Here is a 17,474-nt window from a genome sequence, read left to right on the forward strand (position 1 = left end):
CCTTGGAGAACCTTTTATATCCAACCTTGGAAGGAATACAAAATACACGGTACCTTAACTTAGTGAAATGCGGCTCCCTTGCAGCTTAACCATTCCCCGTGGGGAACCCCTTGAATCCAATTTGGATAACAAGAGACATGACACTCTTTCTTTCTTATAAGTCTTAGTCTTATGCATGTATGAAGGTTAAACCTAATCATACTATCACTTTTACCTCGGATCCTTAAATGATCCCACTAGAGGTAAACTTATATGCTTGCTTAACTTACTTTGTGAATAGATATCATTCGATTCACGTCTTGTCATACTCGTATGGCACTTGATTCTATGCAAGGATAATACTCTTATCACGTCGCGTCTTACCAAGCATATTACTAATGCGTAGTATTCTATTCTTACTCACTATTCTAGTTCTCGATAACTAAACCGAGGCTCTAGTTTCTTCCCTTTCCTTAAAGATTAACTTGCTACCCGATTTAAACGTCATACTCTCGTTTACCATGCTTTACCTTACTCGCAAAATACTTTCTTCATTTATAAGAAAGTCTCCTTTCAACTTTAACAATTAGGATCTTGGTTTGAGGGATTTATTTTATAAAAAGACTACTTGAAGAAAACTTGAGCCGGGACATGCCAACAATACGCGAAACAAGCAAACAGTGCACTGTGCACTGTCCACTCGCCTCGCGAGTAAGCTTGCTCGCCGTGGCGAGTAGCTTCTCGCAGTTGCGAGTTGCGGGCGAGCAGTACCCCCTGTTCGGCCCTCTAGCTCGCCTAGCGAGCTATTTGCTCGCCGTGGCGAGTTGTGACAGTCCAGCAACCTGAAAATTGATATTTTTCATTTAAAACCTCAAACCAAACATCTTCAAGTGCATTATGACCCTTAGGATCATTAGAAACCTGTAAAACATGAACTTAGCAAGTATTCACAAGTCAAGCAAGCATGGCATACAAATGGGGTGATACTTTCTATATATAAACTCTAAATAAATATATGTTTTCTTGCAATTATAAATCTCATAATCCCAAGGGTGGGGACTATCTAAGGAACTCACATAAACAAAGCTGCACAAGATCCTCTAGCTTCCAAGCATCATCACTACTTCACATCATAAAACCCTAGCTTGCTTCCAAAGCTCCATGAATCACAATTCATGCTCTAGCTCTTCAATCCAACTTCCAATCATCTTTCTTTTGATTTTTAACCATGAAGGAACCATAGCTTGAACCATCTTCCAACATATTAAGAACCAAACCCTAACTCTTGATTCAACTCTTGAGGAGGTAAAGTAGTGAAATCACCTATTCCAAACTTCATGTTACTTCTTTGCTCAAAATGAAACCATAACATGTATAAGATTAAGCTTCAAGCATCATCTTCACTCAACACTAACAAACCCTAACTTCTTTGAATCCATTCTTGAGAGGAGAAATAGAGAAATCAAACTTAATCCAAGCTTTTTAGGGCTTAAGTGACCATAAGAGAACATTAATCTACTTGGATCATGGTTAGAACAAATTCTTAGATGGTAGGAGAAGAGAGGATGGCGTGGAAGAAGAGAGAAGAAGGAGAGAAAGCCTTAACCAAAAACTAGAGAGAGAAAGGATGAGTGAAAATAAGATATTTTGGTGCCAATCCAAATAAATATCTCTTTTGGTGCGCAATTACCAAATTGCCCCTGTCTTAAACGTGCTACATCCGTCTCTGATACTTTTCCCGTGTTATGTTGACATGTAATAAAATATTAACTATTAACCCACTTTCCATAAATTATTTCCCCTAGTACGATTAACGGGTAATATACCGATACTGACAGGCGGGATATTACAGTACATGCTTTGTATTTATGAATTATTATCTAAAATTGAGTTGAATTTCTTTCTATAAAAAAAAAATTAAGAAAATAATCTTTCATTATAAACTATGGAATTAAAAATATATGTTACCAATTTAAACATAAAAATATTGGATAATTTTATGAGAAATTATACATTAGTCAGCTACCATGAACTGTTACCAATTTAAACATAAAAATATTGGATAATTTTATGAGAAATTATACATTAGTAGAAATTATAATAAAAATATTGGATAATTTTATGAGAAATTATACATTAGTCAGCGACCATGAACTATATTTACAAATTTACAAATTAGTATATATAGTCCAAGATAACAACTTAAATGAGTGAGACGCTTTGAAGTTTATAAATAATACCATACTTTACATTTTGATCGATGTGGAACTATTTTGAGACTTTTTTTTTTTTTTTGCTAAGCAGGGAGAGAGACAGACATCAGGAAACAACACCGACATCCCAACTAGGTTGGCACCCCGGGAAGTCTCCGTCCTATGCCTGTCAAACTCTAATTTCATTAAAAAAAAGGAAAAATCTGTACAAAGAAATGAGGGGGGACTATACCAAAACCCTCAGAAAAGAAAGCGAACAAAACAGAAAAATAAAAGAGTCTACGGAAATCTATAATTGGGAAGACCAATTCTGTCACGAAAGAAATCAAAGTGTAGCTCAGTAGGAAGCGTGTCCAACAAAATAGAATCCTGAATACCATGTCCCATGTTCGCCAATTTGTCCGCACAACTGTTTCCTTCACGAAAGATATGAGAATAAATAACTTGAACTCCCAGTCTTCGCGCGTTATGCCATCTGTTTCTAAGCAGCCACGGAACTAAAGAAGAGGTCGAAAAAATCAGTAACGCACTAGTTGAATCACTTTCCAACCAAAGATTCCACCAACCGTGACGCGCCGCATGCTCTATAGCAATGATAAAAGCAAGAGTCTCCGCATGAAAAACCGAGGCAGCACCAATATTACAAGAGAAGGCACCTAGAAATGTGCCAAGAGAGTCCCTAAAAAGACCCCCACAAGCCGCTAAGCCATTAATAACGGAACCATCTGTATTTACTTTCCGCCAAGGGGAGGTGGGAGATTTCCAAAGCACCAAAACAATTTCCTTAAAGTTGCGGTGATGAGGAGAAACCGCAAAATCATCAAGTAAAGCCGATTCAGAATGTAAACATTTACCTGTTGAAGCATTGCCGGACATTGCAATCAAAGAGTGAATGCGGACTTTAGAAGAATGAAGAGATTGAATCTTTGATTGAAACCGAAAGGAGTTTCTGGCTAACCAAATAGTGTGCACAGTATGAATGATTGCTGCCAAATAAATATCATTAACCTGAGAAGAGCAGTGTGTAGGAATGCAATTAAGAAGAGAACCAATCGATGCACAATCTATCAACCGCTTCAGCTTTCCCCCTAGCCAAGCCCACAAGTCAGCCGCAAAAGAGCAATGAAGGAACAGATGGTCTGATGTTTCAGCAGCGGAAAAGCAAAAACAACAGACAGATACAATGACGCAACTCTTAGTCCGAAGGTGTTCATCCGTGGGCATCCTACCATGCATCAGCCGCCAAAAAGAAAATGAATGAGATGGAGGGATACAATTCCTCCATATGCGCTCTGCCCAAGGTAACACAGTAGCAGCTGGCCTGAGAAAAGTTACAGCCTGGTTCGAAGTGAGCAGTCCGTTAGAAGAATGGATCCAAACAAGAGAGTCAGGCAGCTGTGTTTGTGGCAATGTCACATTAACTAGTTTTGACGTGACTACAGGCACCAAGAGAGTCGAAGGCAGATTCCAGTTTCCATTATCAATGACCTCCGAGACTGTACTAGTAAAACTAGAGTGGAAGAAAGTATCAATTTGAAATAAGCTTACCAACGGTTCACCAAGCCAATTGTCTGTCCAAAGATTAATCTTATCACCCGTTCCTACCACCCATAATGTGTTTTGAATGATGGTGTCAATTTGGTATTTAACACCATGCCAAACCGAAGATTTGAAATAATGACGGATAGGCTGCCCATTAGAAAAAAACCTACTTTTGAGAAGAGTCGCCCATTGAGAATTGGAGGAAAAAAGATTCCAAGCTAGCTTCAACATTAGAGCATCATTAATCAGCCGCGTGGATTTTATATCAAGACCACCTTCTGACCACGGACGACAAAGAATTTTCCAAGATACCGTACAGACTTTTCGAGTTAGAACATCACCACTCCAAATAAAATTTTTAATCCAAGTATCCAAAGAGCGGAGCAGCCTCCTCGGCCATAAGTAGACATGAAAAGAGTAGACTAACATACCATGTATAATAGATTTAACGAGCTGCACGCGACCCATGATAGAGAGACTAGCACCTTTCCAAGTGGATAGCTTCGTTTTGATCCTGTCTGTGATAATTTGAAAGTGTGACACCTTAGGTTTACCTTGGAAAATCGGACACCCCAAGTAGGTAAATGGCAAGGTTCCAACATTGAAACCCAATAGGGAAGAAATCATCTGAACACGTGAACTAGTCATGGCTCCAGTGAAAAAGCGGCTCTTGGCAGTATTTATAATTTGGCCAGAAACCGCTGAATATTTATTGAAAATATTTAGGAGCATGCAGATATTACGCTTAGTGCCTGTACAAAAAATCAAAACATCATCAGCATATAGAATATGTGTGGGGAGAGAGACCCCACGACAATAAGACATTGGGGTAATTTGTCCGTTAGCCGAGGCGATGGTGAGGGCTCGACTAAGAACCTCTTCAGCCAGACAAAAGAGAAGAGGAGACAAGGGGTCTCCTTGGCGAACACCACGCGAGCAAGAAAAAAACCCAACAGCTTTCCCATTAACCAACACTGACAAATGAGCGGATTGCAAAATCACCAAAATCCAATGCACAAATTTTTCATCAAAACCAAACCGCTGAAGAACCATGATAAGGAAATTCCAGTCTAACGTATCGAAAGCCTTTGCAATGTCAACTTTTAGAGCCACATTACCACCAAATTGATGCTTGTCCAGTAAATTTATAGCTTCAGATGCTAGAATGACACATTCAGAAATATTACGATCACGGATAAAGCCTCGTTGTTCAACAGAAATAATCCGCGTAGTAATGCTAGCCAACCTATCGGCAATAATTTTAGTAACAATCTTGAACTGAAAATTAGCAAGTGCTATAGGGCGGTAGTCTCCCATAACACGCGCCCCTGGCACCTTCGGAATCAACACAATAAGATTGGAATTAATATTAGAAGTGAGTTGACCGGAGAGAAAAAAATCCTGCACCGATTGAATGACATCTGCTCCAACAATGTCCCAGTAAGTCTGATAAAAATGACCCCCAAATCCGTCAGGTCTGGGGGCACCGTCACCATTAAGAGAGAACACCGCATTTTTAACCTCCTCCCACTGTGGAAGCCTAAGAAGAATACTATTTTCCTCATTAGACACCAACGAAGGAATAGTATCGGCAACCAAGTCATTGTGTGTGCAGTTATTATCGACACTAAAGATGGCCTGAAAATAATTAATAACATGAGTCTCAATGAGAGCAGGATCGGTTAGAATCACATCACCGTCTTGAAGAAAAGAAATTGAATTTTTAACAGCTCGGATCTTGGACAAACGATGAAAGTAGGCGGTATTTCGATCCCCATGAATAAATTTTTGGTCTCTTGCTTTTTCCCTCCACAGCTCATCTTGATAACTTAGTGCTTTGGTCAGAAGAAGTTGTGCCTCAAGCTCCTGAGTATAGAGCTGATCCGTAAATCCACCAGTGTCTATAATTTGTTGTATTCGATTTACCTCGTCCACTACCATACAAACTTTCCTATCAACGTCACCAAAAACTGTACGATTCCAGTGTCTAAAAACTTGTTTCATGTGCTTGAGCTTGGCTTGCAACCTAGCCATTCCATGCCCTCTCGTGTTCTTAGACCAATTCTCCGCAACAATTTTCCTACAATCTTCGTGGGAGGACCAAGTTTTGAAAAATTTGAAGCTGCCTGAACGTTGAACACTACAGAATTCCATAGACATAAGCAGAGGGTGATGATCGGACTGATGGCGGACTAAAGCGGAACAAGTGGAGCTGCGCCAAAAATTGATCCATTCTTCATTACAAATTGCCCTATCAAGTCGGAGAGCAACATTATCCGAGCCAAGCCTACCATTTGACCAAGTGAAGAAAGCACCCAAAGTAGGAAGGTGATGTAGCAAATTAGCATTCGACCAATTCAGAAAATCAGTACAAGACAAAGGAGGAGGAGGACGGCGACCACGCTTCTCATGAGCACCCAAAATCGCGTTAAAATCACCAATAAACAACCAAGGGCCTTGAAAACACCCTTGTAAATTTGTGAGATCTGCCCAAAGCTGACGCCACTTTAAATAATAAGTGCTTGCATAAACAGCGGCAATATAAACAGTGGATTGATGACAAGATATTTCGAGGGCAATGCACTGATCAGAAATAAACATCACCACGGCATTAACCCCACTGCCCCATAGCGCCCAGAGGTTAGGCTTTAAATTATCTCTACAATTAACACAATATTTTGAAACCCCAATGCTATCCCAATACCAAGGAGGAACACTATTAAAATCAATCATCGGTTCCGATACAAAAATTAATAAAGGTTTATGAGATGTAAAGAAATTTTTCAAAGCAATTTTGGTATCGACGTTGCCAATACCGCGAACATTCCAATATAAAAGGATCATTGGGAAGATGGATGAGTGCTGCCCTTTGTACGGGTTTGATAAGTCTTGCCAACGACTTGCTTTTTAAGACTTTGTTTTTGCGACTTTGATAGGACTTGAGTGAAACCTTCATCAGCCATTCTTTGGTCATATTCACGGATTTTGGCCCATAAATCAAGATCATGCTGAACGTTTTTGCTGCTGTGGGTTTCTGGCTGACCATTTACCTCTGCTACCTCATTGTGATTATGCTGAGTTAGTGGGACAGCATGCTCGGTCGCTGCAGCATTGGAGTCTTGCTCTGTATTCGCAGCATCAATTATCTCTTCCAGTACATGTACGGAGGTACTAGGCAGGCGGTCCGTGCAATTCTTATTCGCTTCAGAACATGTCTCAAAGGTGAAAGTAGCGTCAACTTCTTCATTAACAGAAATATTTGGTGCTGCCATTTGTGTTGCGTCATTCGATATGGTTTTCTCTGTATCTTTATCCATCATATCAGCTGCAATCTCCGTGCCATCTGTATGTTGTGCGGCTATTAAATCATGAAATTCTGTACCGGAAGCATGCTGCTGTGCAGGAGCAGTAGTTTCAGTATCCAACGATATAATCTCAGGTGGAGGGACATCATGTTGCTGGCCAGCTGGTGTAAACGTTTTAGACGACCCAATTCCCTCCGGATTATCCTTCGGCTGCCATGTTTCTGTAGATTTCTGTGAATGCACCGGTTTCTTGCCATTATCAATAATCTTCTTTCCAACTTCAAATGGCTGGTCCTGTGTTTTTTCGCTGCGGGGGTGTAATCGACGGCATAAATTAACATTATGACCAATGTTATGGCAGTGGGTGCAGAAGTCGGGAAGACCCTCGTATTCGATAGCAATGGGGAAAGCAAAATCCTCCCTTTCAACCATTACTTCATAAAAAATCTTCTTTGAGAGATCCAAGTCAACGAGTATTCGTGCATAGTGTCCATAAAGTCTGTTCCTTGTGACATTATCAATCAGTAACGGCGTTCCCACCGCGCCTGCAATTTCGTACAAGGTTCTCTCCATCCAGTATTCTTGAGGCAGCTCCCACAACCGAATCCATACTTGCGTATGAGTTTGTCTCTGAGTGTGCAGGTTGAAATCCTTGGTCCATTCGAAAAGTCGAAGCAATCCCGGTTTCAAATTTACGGTGCCAGATGCCCAAACCGAGCGCATGTCTTCTTGTGATGCAAAAAAGAACTCATAAAAACCTCTGCCGAGGGAGAGCATATGCCAAGGCCCTTTGACTTTCCATAGTTTCTGAAGCTTAGCGGTAATATCTTTGGTTGCATAGGGTTTATCTTTGGTTTGCCGCTTTTTTATCATATTCCTATTTTGAGACTTTTCTTACTCTTTAAGTAAAAGAATAATTCAGCAGCAGCTCATAATCTTCTGTTTATTTTGATTTGATGATTTTTGTTTTGCTTTCACTTTTTCCTGTGTTTTTTTTTTCACTTTGTAAAAAGAAAAGATGCATATTACTTGTACTTTTGTCAAATTGTTAAAAGAAGTGATCTCAAGAGTCGCTATCGAATACTTTGTCCGTTCCTTTGTATTTTCTTTATTGGCTTAAATATGTTATTCGTCCCTGCAAATAGGGGTCGCTTAAAATTTCGTCCCTGCAATCGCTAATCTTTTTTTTTTGCCCCTGCAAAGTTTAATCAATTAAAAATTCGTCCCTTGACCCAGTTAATGACTGCCACGTCATCAAAATTACCATAATGGCATGGGAATTGACGAAAATACCCCTGAGCCAATTTTTTTTCCTTCAAAATTTTTTTTTTCAAAATTTTGAAAATTCTTTTTTAAATTAAAAAAATCTGAAAAAAATAATTAAAAGTCAAAAAAAAATTCGGAAAAAAACTGTTAAAATTAAAACTGAAAAATTTTCGGGAAAAAATCGTAAAAAAAATTCGGGAAAAAACTGAATTTTTTTTTTAAGGAAAAAAACAAAAAAAAAATAAGCCAGGGGTATTTTCGTCAATTCCCATGCCATTTTGTTAATTTGCTGACGTGGCAGTCATTAACTTGGTCAAGGGACAAATTTTTAACTGATTAAACTTTGCAGGGGCAAAAAAAAAAAAAGGATTAGCGATTGCAGGGACGAAATTTTAAGCGACCCCTATTTGCAAGGACGAATAACATATTTAAGCCTTCTTTTTTTAAGCACAAGGAGTGCATGGAAAAGATCAAATACAATCTTATATGCCAAACAATGAACAAAGCAGCAGAAACACCCAAAAGAACAAGCGCCGAGACTTTTATAGGCCACATGAAAAGCACTTACAATGCACAAATAATACTCCCTTACTAACAGGAAACATAAACTCCAATTCCAACAATCTAATCGCACACAATTGAGCTATCCTAAACTGCTGCTGCCACTTCACAATATCAGCCCCTAATGCTCGCCCTAAAACCAGAAATGATCACCCTTACGCGCAGCAGAAAAATACTTTAGATAGGCGACATCAAATTAAATAAACAAAGAATACTCCAATCATAATCCCGGTCCAACTTCTGCTATGAATCCACCATCCCGCGTGCAAATTTTGGCTGCTGCCGCAGCCAAAATTCAACTTAAAATATACTAGAACAACAATGAAGATAATACAAAGAAAGGGAACACCTTAACCAGATTATGCACTACTGAGTACAAAGTTGCAGAGCCGCAACTTCTTAATATCAGCCCCTGGTCATCAAATCTGACAGCCAACCGTACGTTGAGCCGAAAACTATACAGAAACCCAAACGCTGCGGCACCATTACTGAGTTCTCAAACCTAAACATGCTAACGAGTTAGCAATCCATTGATTGATATAGTAGGAAAATACAGGAGACCTTTCTCTAAGCCAGCTCCAATTCACTAGCAACTTAGCGATGTAGCTTTATCTTGAAATATTTTCACGTCCTGTTTTTCCATATATACCACACACTAGAAAACAATAATCTAGCTAATTTATCTCTAGAGACCCTGCCACCTTGCATCAATTTCTGAAAATTTCTTAAATGATTTTTTCCGTCAATATGGAACACCAACACAATTCCCGGCCAATTGCAATTTTGATATTCGCTACGAAGGATCCCTAACTTGATATTTCAAATAAACAACAAATAAAATCAAATTTTTTGAAAAAGGTATATTGAAGAGATCATAAAGATGGAATAATACCTTGTGGAATGAGTAGTTAGAGAAGTCTAGAACAGAGAGGGGCTTCCAAATAGGCTCGATTCCAACGCAGGTTTTGGTTGGGAGAAAATATAGAACGTGGCTCAGCGGACTGTCCCGATAAACTAAGGATCATGTCTTTGAATTCCACATTCTATCTTTTCTCCCAAACAAAACGTGTAGTTGTTTTTCGTAGTTTCAAGATCGAGACTGACATTGTTGATGGCGGTGGCAAGTTTCAGTATGGTGGCAAAAGATTCTTTTTTTTGGTTACAAATGCTAAGAAACAAAAACAGAAACAACGGAAAAGAAAACAGAAAACTAAGATCTCAGGAACCACGTTCCTGAAGCATCAATCTTCAACAAAGGCAGCAAGTCATCAGGGGGGAGTGGTGAAGACTTAAACCGACATCTGAGAGAGCTCCACGCTTCGCAAGAAAATCAGCGCAATGATTGCCTTCACGGAGAGTGTGGAAAATTCTGTAATTAGCTTGGGAGAGCAGCACCTTGATATCCTGGATAAGAACCGCATGAACATGGAACCTTGAAGGGTTACCGACAATAAGGTTGATAGAGAGGAGAGAATCCGAGTAGCAAAAGATTCTGATAGAGAGGTTGCTTATATTAAAATCAAGGCTTAAATATAACATTGGTCCCTGCAAATATGGCCCGGTTGAGTTTTGGTCCTTGTAAAATAAAAATTCAGAAATCAGTCCCTGCAAAATTTTCTGTCTTTTAAAAAAGTCCCTGGACCCACTTAAAGTGCCATATGTCATTGAGGTGCTGACGTGGCGAATGCTGACTAGGCGTAAGTTGCCACGTGGCAGGTGAGTTGGCATATATTATTTAAAAAATGATTTTTAAATTATGAAAATGTATTTTCTGTTTTTAAAAATAAAAAACATTATTTTAATTATGTAAAAAATATGGAAATTAATTTTCCAAAATTTTAAAAAACAAAAAATACTTTTTAAAATAATTTTTTTCAAAAATCTGAAAAAATCATAAAAAATTTCCGAAAATTTCGAAAAATCTAAAAATAAATTTAAAAATCATAAAAAATTTCCGAAAAAATCTGAAAATTATAAAAAATTTCCGAAAAATCTGAAAATAAATTTAAAAATCATAAAAAATTTCCGAAAAAGTCTGAAAATAAAAAAAAATTCAGAATATATAATATTCAAAAAAATTTCTGAAAAAAATCTGAAAATAGAAATTTTTTATAATTTTCAGATTTTTTCAGAAATTTAAATGTTAATTTTCGAAATTTTATTTTTTTTTGTAAATTGCGAAAATCAATTTTCATATTTTTTACGAAAAATATTTTTAATTTAAAAAAACAAATGAAAAATTATTTTTTTCTAATATTTGGAAAATATATTTTATTTTTCGATTTTTGTAATCCTGAATTTTTTTCCAGATTTTGAAAAATGTATTTTAAATTTTTTTAAAAAATAAATTAATAGTTATAAATTTTGAGAGAAAAATCTGAAGATAAATTTCCTTTTTTTTTTAATTTTAAGAAAAAATCTAATTTCTTGTTCTTTTATGAAAATTCTAATTTTTTTTTTTTGATAAGCCAAGAGTCCAACGACATAAAAAAGGAATAGAAGACAGTCCAACAAAGTTGTAGTGTCTTGCAAATTCTAGTCTATGTCAGGTGCTCATATATATATTATTAAAAAAAGGAAAAAATAAATACAAAAAAAAACTGGGGGGACATAAACCTAACCCAGTCAATCCACACAAAGTGTATGCCAACCCAATCGGGTGATATAAAAAAATAAAAACAACACTGGTGGATTCTAATTTTTAAAAAAAATATTTTTTCAGAAATTTCAGAATATATAATATTCAAAGAAATTAATTTTATTTTGAAATTTATACAAAAAAATAAATTCAGAAAATTATTTTAATATTTTAAAATTTATTTTCAGAGTTTTTAAATTTATTTTCATATTTTTTAATTTTAAAAACAATTTTCAGATTTTTTAAAATTTAATATTCAAAAGTTTTTATTTTCAGATTTTTTTCAGAAATTTTTTATGATTTTTAAATTTATTTTCAGATTTTTCGGAATTTTTTTTATAATTTTTAGATTTTTTTCGGAAATGTTTTATGATTTTTTAATTTATTTTTGGATTTTTCGAATTTTTTTTATAATTTTCAGATTTTTTCAGATTTTAAATTAATTTTTTATTTTTTTAATATAAAAATTGACACATCAGATGCCACATGGCACTTATGCACAGTCAGCATGTGCCACGTCAGCATCTTGGTGACTTGGCTGAGCTTAAATGGGTCCAGGGGTATTTTTAAAAGACAGAAAATTTTGCAGGGACTGATTTCTGAATTTTTATTTTACAAGGACCAAAACTCAACCGGGCCATATTTGCAGGGACCAATGTTATATTTAAGCCTTTCAAATATATATTGTTACACCCTATTATGCACTGGGCCACATGTCCTACTCCCTAATACCCACATTTTTCTTCATTGAGAAGCCAAATACATTGTTGCCATCATTTCATAATGTTTATCCCAACTTATTAAATTCCCAGTTTTATTACAAAGGTTAAATTAGACATTTGCAAGCAAAATACTATCAAAATTACTTTACTACCCATCCCTAATTTTTCACCATTTGAATTTCCAGTTTTACTACAAAGGTTAAATTAGACAATTGTAACTTTAGATCTAAATTTTTCCCACTACTTTCACCAAGCACTTTTTCAAATTTTTTTTTGAGAGAACACTTTTTCAAATATATATTGCCCTATTATGCACTGGGCCACATGGCCTACTCCTTAATAGCCACATTTTTTAAAATATATATCGTTACACCCTATTATGCACTGGGCCACATGGCCTACTCCTTAATACCCACATTGTTCTTCATTGAGAAGTTAAATACATTGTTGCCATCATTTCATAATGTTTATCCCAACTTATTAAATTCATTTCTCATTTCACTGTCTCTCAAATTTTCCCACGGCCTACTCCCTAATACCCACATTTTTCTTCCTTGAGCAGCTAAATACAATGTTGCCATCATCAATTCATAATGTCTATCCCAACTTATCAAATTCATTTCTCATTTCACTGTCTCTCAAATTTTCCCACGGCCTACTCCCTGATACCCACATTTTTCTTCCTTGAGTAGCTAAATACACTATTGCCATCATTTCATAATGTCTATCCCAACATATTCAATTCATTTTTCATTTCACTCCCTCTAAACTTTCCCCATTCTCTCCCCACCGAGTTCCTTCTCTCCATCACAAAATCTCTGCTTCAGGTAATCTCTATCAGCCATTCCTTTCGATTTCTCTTCTCCTATCACCAGGGGCGGATCTGGACTCTCAATACCAGTGGGGCACATTTTTTTTCAAATAATTAAATAATACCAAATTTAATAAGTTATATTAAAAATAGTTGTAGCAATCAAAATTACAAAGAAAATAATCTATTTTTCATTTGTGGAAAATGAACTAAAATTATATCATTACTAATTGTTTTGAGAACATATATTTCTATATAGGTTACAAGAGATGAATCAAATGATCCAGTGGGATACTTCATACAGACGAGCGAGCATGCTGCGCTCTTTTTTTGGAAGCAACTCGCAATTGCATAGAAGTTTTGGAAAAAAATAACATATCTTTGTATTGATATATGAATAAAAATATAGACATATGTACAAATTATACAAAAAAAATATTTCTGTATTAAGTGAGTAAAAATATAGACATGTGTATAAATTAAAAAAAATTGGTCCCCGTATTAATATATAAGTTAGAATATAGACACATGTATAAATTAATAAAAAGTCCTCTTATTAATATATGAGTAAAAATAAAAAAAATTATGTCTTTGTATTAATATATGAGTAAACATATAAACATGTGTATAAACATAAATTAATTAAATGTCTATATTAATATATGAGTAAAAATTATATAGTGAACCGATAAAAAAATATAAAAAATAAAAAATAGACCCAAACTAGTGTGGCTTGGCCTGTCTTGCTTTATTAGAATCCAATAGAGTTTAGATAGAAGAAATTCCTCGCAAAATAAGGGAACAATATGTATTGGATATGATCCATTCCTAATTAATAGTCATATTAATATTTTGTTTTAAAAAATATATATAAATGGTGTGGCACTTGCCACAGTGTGCCCTGTTGAGATCCGCCCATGCCTATCACTTGCATTAGATCCATGAGAGGTGTGGTAGTCCCATTATAATATTGTGTTGTTGATGAGAAATTAGTGGAAGAACATAAGTTTGGAAGATATTGAGGACACATATTGGAATTTTCCATCTGGAACCAACTTTGAAGATCTTGAGGGATAATATTAGTAGGTTTTCCAAAGTTCTTCTCATTAGGGTTTTCAGAATTTGGGGCATTGAGACAACTTTGAGCTGCTTGTTCCCTCAGAAAAGCTAGATGTTCTTGTAAATTGACCACCTACAAATATCAGGAAAAAGAAAATGCATTTATTAGTAACTATAGTAAGCAAAGATGAACATAGTGCTATGTTTTTTCTTTTTTTTTTTAATAGCCAAAATTTTGTTAGCATCTCAAACCAGTGGATCAATAATACACCAATTGTATCAACTGTTCGAATTTCACAGAATAAGGATTTGCCACACTTTGATTTTGGCAAAAACTACTCTTTGAAACTTAAACAAAACCTCGATGCCATGGTGATTTTGTCAAATATATTTTTAGAGTTCAAATATGTGCCAAGTCTTACAGATTGACATGGTGTTTATGTCATGTTGATTGTATTAGGTCTCATAGATATTGATTTTTTGGTCGTTGTCGAATATTCCTTTTTATATATAAACTGGAGTACCCTTTATACTCTTGTTAATTAATTAATTAATTTAGTCAAAAAAATTAGTCTATTAATTTAAATTCTTGATCTTTGCAATCATAAAAAAAAGATGTAAGCGTATTTTAGGGAGCTGTGTCAATTTGACCCTTTCTAAGAAAAAAAATACTAGTAGTAGATTGGAGAAGAGGATTTATCCCTTGAAAAGTTGCAACCTTTATTGAATCACCAACACCTTTCAAAAAGCTCCTTGTATTGAAAAGGATCATGACGGTCCCTATGAAATAGTAGGAGGCTCGGCTCTCTTTTGTCAATCACTAGTGTAACGCCCCGTGCCAAGCACGGGATACATTTTATTTAAAATTATTTAACAGGTTTTACATATTAACATATTTTTTAAATATTATTGTTTTTGTTTCTTTTCATCTATAATTTCGGCTACATGTGGTATTTTATCTTTATATTTAAAATTGAAACAATAAATCATCATTTATTGAGATAAAAAAATGTTAAATTTTATAAAGAGATGAATATTTTTGTGAAAGGGATAAAATATTTAATAAAAGTACAATTAAGCCTAAAAGATAAAAACACTATAAATAATTAATATACTCCCAAAAAATTAACCAATTAGTAAAAGTTCATTTTTTTAAGGGAAATTAGTAAGAGTTCATATTAGATTTGGTTTATCAGTCATTGAATATATCCATTTATCAAATGGATATGATTACCTATGTTTTAATTTTCCACTCTTAATAAAAAAAATACTTAATTTCAATACTCTCTCAGATCTCAATTATAAACAAAAATACCTAAATTCAAAAATTTAGTTGTATCAATTATTATTCTGGGTTTCATAAATAATACAACATTCTCAAAAGTTCATCTATTAAAACTTTCTTTCATGAGAATGTAAAAGTCATTAAAAATAAACTTACATGAATTAAAATATATTTTAGGATAAATAACATTACTTTATAAATTGAAGGCATATGAAGGACACACCATAGATGTGTTAAAATGAAAAGTAGGATAAAAAAAAGGAGGGGGGGTGTGCAAACCAAACCCTCAAAATGTTAAAACAGTCTATAACATAGAAGACCAAATATATTCTTAACTAAATCTTCACTAATCTGAACATGTGTGAAAGACCACCAAATAAAATCATTGATAGACAGACCTAAAGTACCCAACTTATCTGCGCAACAGTTTTCCTATCTGAACATATAGGACATCATGAAATTCATTGATTGCAATGGAGTAAGACAGTTAAGCCATCTATTTTTGATATGCCAAGGAACAATTTGAATTACTTGATGACTAAGGTAACCATTTTTAAATTACTTTCAATCCAAATATTATGCCAATTTTTCTGGTAAGCACATTCCATTGTAAGAATGACTGCCATAATCTAAGTAAACAGAGCATTACAAATTGCAAAGTTTGAAACAAAACAACCAATACTCTCTCCATGATTGTTTTTGTAGATGCCTACAGAAGTTGTTGGTCTTGGATTGCCTTAAGTTATGCCATCAGTATTACACTTTATCCAACTATGGATAGGTGGTTGTCAAATAACCTCAATAATTTTTGTGTTCTTTGATGATGAGTATCCATTTTAAAAGCTTTCAAACTAACAAAATCAAAGATAGTTGGACCATTTGTTAGCTTTGTCCTACCAGATAGAGAAACTTGAGTTGTGATCATAGCAATAATTGCATTTCTAGCAAGTCTTGGTTTTTTTTTTGGGTTACAAAAGTCTTGAATTATTGAATCTGATTATTTCTACAATACCACATAGGATAAACAACATTAAATAGAGACAAAGTAAGTTATATTTGATTTGAGATTAAAAAAATTAATTATTTATTTATATTTAAGATTGGAAAGAGTCCCTAAAAAAATATTGGAGATAGTATTTTTCTCAGAAGAGAGAGAAAATGAGAAAACAATTTTCTTTACTATCTTCCCTCAATTTTATTTTATTGGAGATCAAAGGGTCACAAATTAAAACACTCTAAATTAATGTCCTTTTACTTTACCGTAATTTTGATTTTCAAATCATTATTTTCCATTTTTCAAAAAGAACCATCCCTCCTTCTCAAAGTTCCTAATTGAAACCAACAAACCCAAACGCGGGGAATAAAAAGGTATAAGATATGTGTCAACTCCCTCAATTGAATGTAGAATTGTTTTTCATTATAAAGACTGAACTCATCTAATATCATAATCTATATGGAACCTTTTGAAGTTAATGTGTGACCAAGATATGGAGCATAAAAAAGACATAAGTAAAGTGTGACCGAAAAATTCTCTCTACCAAAATAATAATACATTTTCTTTAGTTCATTTGTCTCTATAATTTCAGGGTTGAACGTGATCCTAGTTGATGAAAAAAGATTTTGTAACATTGATTTTCCTATCCCTAAAGAAACAAATAAAACGCTTTAAGTAAATGAATAGATTTTTACTTTCCAATCATATTAAACAATCAAGTTGATAATTATAAACAAAGAATTGGACTCCCTCAGTGTCGTGCGGGTCCCTTGCGGCTTGAACCGTTCCCCTTAGGTCGAGAACCTCCTGTATCCCCCTGGCGTGGATAACAAGAGACACGAGCACCTACGTCTTGTTTACTCAGTGACATGCGGGTCCCTTACGGCTTGAATCGTTCTCATTACGAGAACCCCTTGTATCCCCCTGATGTGCGTAGCAAGAGACATGTCACCTACACATATTAATCATGGTCTTGTCGTGCATATAAGTTAAACATATACATACTTACTTGTTTACCTCGAAACCTTGATCGATCCGATTAATGGTAACTTATACTTGTTCATAGTCAACATGGTGGAGAGAAATAACTTATCAATCC

General features: G+C 35.0%; 1 protein-coding gene and 1 long non-coding RNA gene across 2 annotated transcripts; both read right to left on the reverse strand.

The window, feature by feature from the left end:
- Nucleotides 1–6,689: 6,689 nt before the first annotated feature.
- On the reverse strand, nucleotides 6,690–7,912 carry LOC146914629 (uncharacterized). Its single transcript, XM_085721101.1, has 2 exons — nucleotides 6,785–7,912; nucleotides 6,690–6,698 (listed from the first exon to the last, which is right to left on the reverse strand). Exons 1-2 carry the CDS (start codon nucleotides 7,910–7,912, stop codon nucleotides 6,690–6,692), a joined length of 1,137 nt encoding a protein of 378 aa, XP_085577227.1.
- A 906-nt stretch (nucleotides 7,913–8,818) lies between these two features.
- Nucleotides 8,819–10,343, reverse strand: LOC146914630 (uncharacterized). Its single transcript, XR_015016849.1, has 2 exons — nucleotides 9,759–10,343; nucleotides 8,819–9,676 (listed from the first exon to the last, which is right to left on the reverse strand). It is a non-coding gene; the product is annotated as an uncharacterized LOC146914630 (long non-coding RNA).
- Nucleotides 10,344–17,474: the final 7,131 nt, after the last annotated feature.

Source organism: Medicago sativa, chromosome 6, assembly GCF_051527215.1.
Source record: "Medicago sativa cultivar Bolivia chromosome 6, Bolivia_mono, whole genome shotgun sequence".
Lineage (NCBI taxonomy): Eukaryota > Viridiplantae > Streptophyta > Magnoliopsida > Fabales > Fabaceae > Medicago > Medicago sativa.

Coding starts and splice junctions, on each gene's coding strand:
- LOC146914629 (XM_085721101.1), bottom strand. CDS start 7,912: ATGATAAAAAAGCGGCAAACCAAAGATAAACCCTATGCAACCAAAGAT.